Below are 10,679 nucleotides of genomic sequence, written 5' to 3'. Positions count from 1 at the left end.
AGAGACTGTACATACTGTATATGTGAACAATATATAAATCCACACATGATGTAACACTTAGTACGTCTTATAGTACGTGTTCGACTACCATGAAGGAGATGTGTTTGGCTGCGTGGCAGACATAGGTTGGATCACAGGACACAGTTACGCCGTCTATGGACCTTTGGCCAATGGGGGCACAACTGTGCTTTTTGAAAGCACGCCCGTTTATCCCGACCCAGGTATGTTTTTTTCATTTCCAGGTGCTATTTCCAGAATTTGCTTTAGATTCAGGTGTCTAGAGGGTTTAGGATAATTTGGGTAAATTTACTATACATATTTTATTACATATGTATAGTACTAAACTACACACAGTGGAATTAAAGTGGATTTTTAGAGTTCCCAAAATTAAGTACATTTTTGAGTGCTTTAAGCATAAACAAAATATGTGTATAGTAAGCACAGAATATGGCTGATTAAGACTAGAGTTCAGAAAGTTTATGATGTATAGTCTTACAAAAAAATGAAATGAGTTACTAGGGTCATAGAGTTTAATGCAAGCATGTCCAAAGTCCGGCCCGGGGGCCAGTTACAGCCCGTGACCAAAATCTTTCTGGCGCGCAGCCTCTGTTATAACATTAATTATAAGTGGCCAGCCAGGAATGTTGACCTTATAATAAAATACATTTGTACCACCCCAAAAAAAATCACAATTTCCTCGGATGATGGCACTCGTCCTTTGGCCACTTTTCCGTTTGCTTTCTGTGAGAATTTCATACCACCCAATAAATAAGAAAAGGAAGGTTGACTGTCAGGGCCGCCCCTTCCAGGACAAGTGGAAATTCAAACATCTTCGTCTACCTAATTTGCTAAGAGACTGTGGCTGTTTTTAAAGAATATCATATCAAAAGGCACTTCCAGACGAAACACCCTGACACCAAAAAGCAAACTGGAAATAAATGCTATGAAAAGGTTAAGCAACTGGAAGCTGCTATAATGGCAAAGCAGCTCTTTTTCACGAGACCTTGTGAGTCAAATGGATGTAAGTTGAGCAGATCGTAAGTCGGGTGTTACCTGTATAGGAAGACATTTGTTGCCACTAGTCAAAAAATTTGACGGTCACCATTTCCACTTTGTTGTTCTGGCAGGAAGATACTGGGAGATGGTGGAGCGTCTGAAGATCAACCAATTTTACGGCGCCCCTACCGCTATCCGCCTCCTGCTCAAGTATGGCAACCAGTGGGTGCGCAAATATGACCGTTCTACTCTCAAGACGCTCGGATCTGGTAAGACAATCTTCATGCCGTTGATGCCTTCAGAGTAATCAATGTTGGTGTCCATTTCACACTTAGGCCTTCAGTAATGTTCTAATTGAGAAAATACACCTCATAATATCATCATTTATGACACTATGGCTGGAGACATCATGTACAGTGTTCCCCCTACATACTACATTAATTTGTTCACGGATAAAGCTCGTACATAAAATGTCTTGTATCTTGAACAAATTTTCCCCTTAAGAGATAACTAAAAACCAATTAAACCGTTCCTGGCCTACCAAAATCATCTAAGTTAATAGCCATAAAACAAATCTTCCTGATCACTAAAAACACATTCAAGTAGTAACTGAAAAGACATATACAGCAATACGATGATTAAGATGATATTAACAAAATGAAATGCAAGTTTATTATGAGTAATTAACAGAAAGTTGGCGGTTCTTGACAGAGGTGTATGCGTGGTGTTGGAGGAGTGAGGGAGCACAAGCGACGATTAAATGTGTAAAAAGACAACAACATGAGCGCGCGGGATCAGGTCTTTACCATTTTTGCTGGGCAATCTTAAACAGCTTCAATAAACAGAATGATATATGAAATAATGTCCCTGTACTATTTTATGTGCTGATACTTAGTATAGAAAAAGAAAAAAATGTAATGTGCTTGTATCTACTGCTGTGGATGAATGTCACAGTTGCATCACTGAACCCTGGAAGAAAGCAATTTCATGTTTTTTTTTAATAATTATAAAATAGAACAATTGGGGCACAATCCTGCCACGCACTAGACAAAGTCTCACGGAACACTGTTGAAAAACACTGTGTTAGGCCACCAGAGAAGGCCTTGCAGTTTCTGATGGCTCATCACTAAATTAATAAATACCTTGTCATCATAAAGCATATGATTACATCTCCAAACAAACAGGTAGTGTCACTACATAGGTATGACCAAAGTCAGCGTGTGTCAAGAGCAAATTGGCTCTCTGTAAAGCGTAAGAGATTAACTAAACGCCACACCTTAAATACATGCTCAAATACCCTTGATATTTGTCTACCGTACACTGAACGAGCAAATAAAATACTTGCAATGTCAGTGTTGTATCCTTCTCCAAGGCCACAAGAAAATGTGATTTAGCTCGCGTGTTTACTGCGCTCACTTTCTGTATGCTCAACCAGAGAGAATTTCCCTCAGGGGCGCATACCTCTCAATGTCAAGGAAAGACCGGTCGACGAGGTAGAGTAAATAATAACAGCCGTGCTTGGAATGTCTCACGTGCCACGTTTATCTCCGCAGTGGGCGAGCCCATCAACACGGAGGCCTGGGAGTGGTACCACTCGATAGTGGGGGACGGACGATGTCCCGTGGTGGACACTTGGTGGCAGACAGGTAACTCAAAGTGCATGCTAGCACATTAATCATTTTTGGCTTTAAACGTAACTGAGGGTAAAACTGAAGACTGATTTGCTTTCCTTCAAGCTGACATGCAAAACGCACACACGCCCAAAAACAGAAAACTATTTTGTGCCACTATTAATGACACCGGTGCTGTGCTGTGAGGTTCCTGTCTGGTGAGGCTCAGTCAGATTTACAAATTAAACTACATCTTGTTCGTCATTTGAGAAAAAACAACTACCTATAAACTGTAGCATAGAAAAAGTGTGAGTTTTACTTTTTGTCTTATTTTTGTCCTTTTTTTCTTTTTTTCTTCCCTTTTTTTGTTTCTTTTGTATTTTCTTATTTTATCTTCTTCCTTTGTGTTTTGGTCACTTTGAGTCTCCGTATTTAGTCTCCTACCGTTGTCCTTTTAGCACTCATTTTCGGTGCCACAACAGAATACAGCAACTTCTAGTAAGAAACTAACACACACTGTCCCTTCAACTTTCACATTATGATGGGGCCTAAAACCATCATCCTGGGGCCTGCAATTGACCCCCGGGCCACGCAGTTGGATAAGGTATTGCGTTCACACATATACAGTTGTTTTAATGTAAATATAACAGGAAGTACAAAATATATTTTTTCATGAAAAAAAAGAAAATAACTCACTATATACAAATAAACATGACTTGACTTCTCAATAAAATGTTGAAGGACGATTTAGATAATCAACAAAACAAAAACTAATTTTGGTGTCGAATTTTCCACCTTATATTCTATTATATTATATGTAGAATCCCTAATGCCCCCAATAAGCAGCTGGGCGCCTTGCATGGCTGACTCCCTATTATTGTGTGAGTGTGAGTGTGTGTGTGGATGGGTAAAATGAAAAAAAAATGACCAGATGGCTTGACTTGCTTTTAGCTTGCAAATACTATCATCAATTCTATAGCTTGTGGCTGAGATATGCGCAAAATCTAAGTCTCACTATTGCCCTCTTCTAAGAGGCAAGAGAAACATGTGCCTCACCTGCCTCTCTTGACTGCATGTCATTTACACATTTCACTTGTTAGTGATATTTTTATCATTTTAGAGGAACATAAGGAAGGAGCTAAAATATCAAAATATTATTTTACCCTTTTTAAGTATTTTTTGTGATTACGTGTAGTACAAAAAATATGGCTCGACTTGAATACTTGACTATATGATTAAAATAACTTTTACTATTAAATTGAAAATCATTTTAAGGATTATATGTTATCTTATTTTGTCAGAGAAACTAATTGATAAAGAATAAAAATAAAGAAATATTCTTAAAATGAGTATTTTATTTAAAATGAAAAATAAATGAAAAATAAATTGAAATAACTGCAAAAGCAAGTTAAAATGTAGCAAAATTAAGAATTAATTGAGGTTTGTTATACAAGAAAAAAGCTTAAAATATCCTCAAGTACTAAAACATACTAGATACATTATATGTTTATAGTTAAGTGGTATTAAAAAGGGGCAGCACGGTGGCGCAGTGGTTAGCGCGTGTGCGGCACAGTTCTGAGGTTGTGAGAAACCCCCTGTGTGGAGTTTGCATGTTCTCTCCGTGCTTGCGTGGCTTTCCTCCGGGCACTCCGGTTTCCGCCCACATTCCAGAAAGATGCTTGTCAGGTTAATTGTCCCTAGGTGTGAATGAGAAAGTGAGTTGTATGTCTCTTTGTGCCCTGCGATTGGCTGGCAACCAGTTCAGGGTGTCCCCTGCCCACTGCTCGAAGATGGCTGAGATGGGCTCCAGCACCCCCGCGACCCTACTGAGGATAAGCCGTGCAGATAATGGATGGATGGATGGACATTAAAAATAAGGAGATAAGAATTTCGAACTTGCAATGTTAATAGGGAAGGACCCAGACCCCAGATAAGAAATTCAAACCTGTTCTAAAGGGCATATTTTGCTTGAATTTGTCGAAAAATACTTTTAAAATATTAAATTAACTGGGAAATCAATTGAAAAAACTAGTTAGTTAAATAACAAAGGTATTAATGTACCATCTTTTCCGGACTATAAGGCCACTTAAAACCTCCTAAAATGCCAGAAATTTGCTAGAGCACTTTATAATCCAGTACCCCTTATATACAGGAAAATACGGTATTTCGTTTTACAGGAAAATTAATTTTAGGATATATTCATGTAAAATTCTATCCTTCAGATCCTCAGTAAAACATTAGTTAAGAGGTTTATTGACCAAGTCATATTTTATAGAAGATAGATTGGTTTGAGGGCAGCACGGCAGCGCAGTGGTTAGCGTGTGTGTGGCACAGTTCTAAGGTCATGAGATGGAACCTTCCTGTGTGGAGTTTGCATGTTCTCCGCGTGCTTGCGTGGGTTACCTCCGGGCACTCCGGTTTCCTCCCACAGTCCCAAAAGCATGCATGTCAGGTTAATTGGCTAGGTGTGAATGAGCAAGTGAGTCGTAGGTCTCTGTGTGCCCTGCGACTGGCTGGAAAGCAGTTCAGGGTGTCCTGTGCCCACGGCCCGAAGACAGCTGGGATGGGCTCCAGCACCCCCGCAATCCTACTGAGGATAAGCGGTGCAGATAATGGATGGATGGATGTTGGTTGGATCACTTGACCACTAGGGTCAGAGGGGCACCATTTCCTGTGGTGTTTCTTCGGCAAGTACAGCCTTGTGGCGCCTTAGTGCTTTGAGATACAAGTAAACAATACTCAAGTCAAGTCACATTTATTGTATAGCCCTTAATCACAAAAATGTCTCAAAGGACTGCAAAGATTACAATTACACCATCGTCTGATCTTAAACTAACATGCGGGCAAGGAAAAACTCAAAACCTGAGCGTGAGGAAAAAAGAAACCTTGAGAAGGGGCCTCACAAGTGGTAATCCCCCCTTCCGGGATGACCAAGATGTAATAGATTTAGCATTGGGTGACAGTACACAAACATAGTGAACATCAATAAGAGAACAAAAGGTAACATGTTGAAATTTGTCCGGAAAGTCCATAACAGCAACGACGCAGCTTCCCATCTCTACCGGCCGGTCGATGCAGGCGTTGACATGCTTTTGGTCCAGACGCTGGTCCACTGACCCATCTCACTTTAGCATAGTATTGATCTTCTCCAAAGAATCCTACTATTGCTGCAGTTATTGTAATCATTGGTCCTAGAGTTTGACTTTCAATATATGCGTAACTGCGGTAGAGAGCGAGCAAACAAATTAGCCAACAAGACGATAAAACAGTTACATCGGAAAAAATAATCGGATTTTGCTAATAAAATTAACATCTGACCATTACCGGCCAACAGGCCGACAGCCGTCCGGAATGAGCGATAATTCCGACATGAGCGCAACGAGTGGGCTGGGGAATTATGGAATTACGGACACAGATCGGCACAAAATAATCGTTGTTACTGTTCTAATGTTTCCAATTAGGGCTAAGTGGCTCGATCGGATCGACATTTGTGCTTTGCATGCGAGTGAGGTGGCCAGTTGGCGCGCTAGCTTTTCATTTGGAGCCACCTGTCCTTTCGTCCGTACGTTCTGTTATGTGTGCTTCATGCGTTAATTTATTGATTTTATTTTATTTCTAGGCCTAAATTTGCAACAAGGCCTCAATTTTTTTGTACCAGCCACAACAACTGCTAATATTTTTTTACTATTGAGAGCATTTGTTATATTAAAAGCTAGGCTAGTACTAGGTATCGGTATCTGTGCCTTTTTGAATGGATTCCACTAGCGATCGTATCAGATTCCAGTATTGGGTGCATTGTAGTGTCTATTAAACAATCAGGAACTTAAAATTTAAAGAATGGTCAAATCTTATTTAATAACTACAATCTCAAAGGGACAGTGTATATTAATTGACCAGTAGATGTGGCCGTATTATGTTGTGCAACCGAAAACAACTACAAAAAAGTACGAGGAAGAATACAAACTATGGAGACTCTAAGTGATCAAAACACACCATTCTACTTCTGTTGTTTTACCCAGCCTTTTGGAGGTTTTTGGGTACCTGTAGCAGCAAGATGGTGTACAATTATGTCAGTTCCCTTTAGGTGAGAGTCATGTTATGTCAAATAATTATAAATATTTTGACAAACGGTTATTTTTCAAAGTGCACGTTTATGGTAAAAAAAGTTTTGCTTATTATTTAAATCAATATTGTTTTTTTATGATTAATGAAGTTCAAAAATAACAATAAAATAATAAACAAATCACAGTTTTTGTAATGCACTTTTCAGACAATAAATTGCCATTCAAAGTGCAAGGGATAGTGTGGAAGTTTCAATGTTGGGATTTAAAGCTTTTTCTTCTGATCATTCTAGAAATAGGTATCGGTATGAAAAAAGTATTATCAATTATCCAATATACCCAGTACTGTATACTTTAAAATCAATGTCATTCATTTAGTATGTCTACTTTCATTGATTTTTGTTTGTAATCCTTTTATTTAATGGATAATGGATAATGGATAATTTCTTTCAAATTACAACAAAAAATCTTTAAAATCACCTATTTCGCTATTCTTTTGCTAAAACATGGCGTGTGTTTCAGCATCAGGGGGGTTGATTTCTTCCCTGCCATTGACTGCTACAAACACAAGAACTTCTTCACTTCCATTGACAGCTATAGACGTCAAAGTAGCATTTTTCTCTTGTGTTTCCCATTTTAGCATAAGGCTACCAAGCTTATGTCGTGTAAATCTTTTTGTTTATTTTGAGTTTAAAAAACTTGTGTGTGTTCTTCACTGCCATTGACAGGCTTGGAGGGTAACAGAATACATTTAAATTGAGTTACACAATCAGGATACCCCAAAAAATTAATTGTATTTCGTTACGGTTACATAAAAAAGACTATCATTACAGCTATGTTTTGTAAAAATAAGGATTACTTTGCAGGACTACAACTTCATTCAAAAGGCATTTTGATGTTGCACACTGTAGAGGACATGTTGTGTCAACAGGTATGAACAAATGAAATAACATGAGGGAGCGTGTAACCTCTTCCACAGCATCTGTTCAGGCATCCATTCATTTAATGCATTCATTTGCATGTGGCTTACACAGAGGTGGGTAGTAATGGAGTACCTGTACTCTGTTACATTTACTTGAGTAGGTTTTGGGAAATTTTGTACTTCTAGGAGTATTTTTAAATCCCTATACTTTTACTCAAGTACATTTGTGAAGAACAAAAGAAAATCTGTACGGAAAACCGCAAATTTGTCAATTATGGGTACCATCGGGTATACACCGACTATCACGAAACGGCAGATCAATCAAGTCAAACGAGTTCACCGCGGTAGCCTCTATCTCGGGATCGTTTTTTACGTTGCAAACGAAGGGAGCGGTTTGATGCTACTGTGCGCATGCGTCTGCAGCCTCGGATTTCATGTGGTAGTTATGTAGTGAAAGGAAGTCCGTCTCTTTTGAGCGAACCGGCTTTTTCGGCTCAACTCATTAAAGAGAGCCGCTCTCAAACGGCTCACTTGCTTTGATGCATTATAGTACGAATTATTATGTCGTATAAAGAAGTATAAAAGGAGAAAATGAAAACAAGGAAGGTTTCTGGTTATCCCTTTAATCAGTATATTACCAACAATAATTTAATGCAGAAAATGAATGAATAATTTGAATAAGAAAATGTATTATTCTACTTAATTATATTTGCATGGATTTTTTCCTTCTATAGTGAACGTCGACGCTACTTAATTTTTGAACTTTTTTTATAATAAACCTCACTCATGTCGAGCAACTCAGTATCTCAAAAATGTTAATTAACAATATATATGATATAACGAATATAACAACAATATAACATGTTAAACTACATAAATAAACACATTAGAAAAAAAATATGGTGTGAGATTATTTTGTATTTTGTAAGAGGAAAATACAACATTTTGTAAAGGCATGGAGTCGTGGAGGTTGACAGGTATGACTTTATCTTATCCGCCATGTGAAAGACAACGTTTTATTTTTGCTGAATACACTATACTACGTGGTTAAAATGAGAGGGACAACAAGCAACTACCTGATTTTGTTTTTTTTCAAGGTTACATTGTTCAGTTATCTTAAACAAAATGATGTAATTGTATTTATATTTATTTTATTTTGGCTCTTATTGGCATATTTGGTATTAGAGTAATCCAAAAGTAAACAAGTTATATTAATTATAGTGTTCAGATTACGATACTGAATACATTTTTCAACAGGTAAATACTAACTGTATCAGATTAAATTTTTGATGTAGTCCTCCTAACCATAGCCATTAACGGCTACATACGTCAATGGCAATGGACTTCTTCACTACCATTGATGGCTACAGATTTCAAAGTTACATTTTTCTATAGCATTTCTCATTGTGTCTTAGCATTTCTTCCCCAGAGCCATTACCACCCTAAACAGACACCGCACAAAAAACTGAAAAACTCTTGCAAAAACACTACCTCATACGAACATAAAATGGTACTCATGTCTATGTCTCTTGCACATGTTGACTGCACTATGTTTACTGCTCACCTTGCACAATGTTGACCATTTTTTTGCACTATGATGACTATATTTGCACCAAATGCATATGTTGACTATTTTTTTGCACTATGATGACTATTTTTACACCAAATGGATATTGCACAACCCTTACGATACCAAACTGTATGTAACATCCTACATGCCGACATTTCTTGTTTAAATATTGTGGAAATTATAACTATAACCTTATCCCCCTTTTTAATAACCTTATCTTCTCTGTTTCTTTATCTTCTTGGTTTTTTACCTCACTGTGATTGTGTGAAACTGGAGTGTCATGCCCAATTTCGTTGTCACAATATGTTAACCCATTTTGTAACAATGACAATAAAGGTATATTCTATTCTATTCTATTCTATTCTATTAGGCTAACGATTGAAGACTACAAACATCAATGACAAGGAACTACTTCCCTTTCATGTACTGCTATAGGAGTCCAAGTAGCGTTTTTCCAGTGTGTTTCCTATTGTGTTTTAGCATCAGGCGAACAAGTTTATAGTCAAGTTATGTTTATTTGTATAGCCCTTAATCACAGAGTCTCAAAGGGCTGCACAGACTATTGCAAACCACAGTTGATTATGACACCATCCCCTGATCTAAAACCTACATAAGGGCAAATAATACACAGATATTGTCAACATAAAATATAGGTTATTCATATGCTATAGAATAGGAGTGTGTTTTAAGCTTAGATTTAAACATTTAACTGAGGTTGCAGATCGAATCTCAGGGTGAAGAGCGTTGAATGGAGAACGCTCTCGAACCGGATCTCTTCTTGGCTCTTGGGATCACTAGCAGACCAGCATTTTCAGAGAAAAGGCTCCGGACCGGAACATACCCCTGCGAAATTAAATCTGAAAGATATGAGGGACCGAGTCCATGTATGATTTTGTATACTTCCAACAGAACCCTAAAATCACATCTTAAGCCAACAGGGAGACAATGCAGGTTAGCTAAGATCGGGGTAATATACTGGACTGTCTCAGAAAATTAGAATATTGTGATAAAGTTCTTTATTTTCTGTAATGCAATTAAAAAAAACAAAATGTCATACATTCTGGATTCATTACACATCAACTGAACTATTTCAAGCCTTTTATTATTTTAATATTGCGGAATTTGGCTTACAGCTTAAGAAAACTCAAAAATCCTATCTCAAAATATTAGAATATCATGAAAAAGTATACAAGTAGGCTATTCAACTAATCACCTGTATCATCTAATTAACTCGAAACACCTTGCGAGGGTTTCCTGAGCCTTAAAAACACTCAGCTTGGTTCAGTAAACTAAATCACAAGTATGGGGAAGACTGCTGATCTGACTGCTGTCCAGAGGACCATCATTGATACCCTCCATCAGGAGGGTAAGACACAAAAAGAAATTTCTCAAAGAGCAGGCTGTTCACAGAGTGCAGTTTCAAAGCATATCCACAAAAAGTCTGTTGGAAGGGAAAAATGTGGCCGGAAACGCTGCACAACCAAGAGAGATGACTGCAGCCTTAACAAAATTGTGAAGAA

At 37.8% G+C, this 10,679-nt stretch overlaps 1 protein-coding gene across 2 annotated transcripts in view; it reads left to right on the top strand.

Annotated features, from left to right (window-relative positions):
• Positions 1-10,679, top strand: part of acss1 (acyl-CoA synthetase short chain family member 1) — a 42,426-nt gene that overhangs the window by 18,809 nt on the left and 12,938 nt on the right. For both annotated transcript variants that reach the window (XR_015848301.1, XM_088325353.1), the window contains exons 6-8: positions 74-221; positions 1,128-1,265; positions 2,550-2,642. Coding sequence is in view for 1 of the 2 variants with exons in the window: in XM_088325353.1 (XP_088181479.1) it covers positions 74-221; positions 1,128-1,265; positions 2,550-2,642 (379 nt within the window). In the remaining variant the exon portion in view is untranslated. The remainder of the gene's footprint in view (positions 1-73; positions 222-1,127; positions 1,266-2,549; positions 2,643-10,679) is intronic.

This window comes from Urocampus carinirostris, chromosome 20 (assembly GCF_059441175.1).
Source record: "Urocampus carinirostris isolate Australia breed hairy pipefish chromosome 20, RoL_Ucar_1.0, whole genome shotgun sequence".
Classification (NCBI taxonomy): domain Eukaryota; kingdom Metazoa; phylum Chordata; class Actinopteri; order Syngnathiformes; family Syngnathidae; genus Urocampus; species Urocampus carinirostris.
This window is presented reverse-complemented; position numbering and strand designations above follow the sequence as displayed.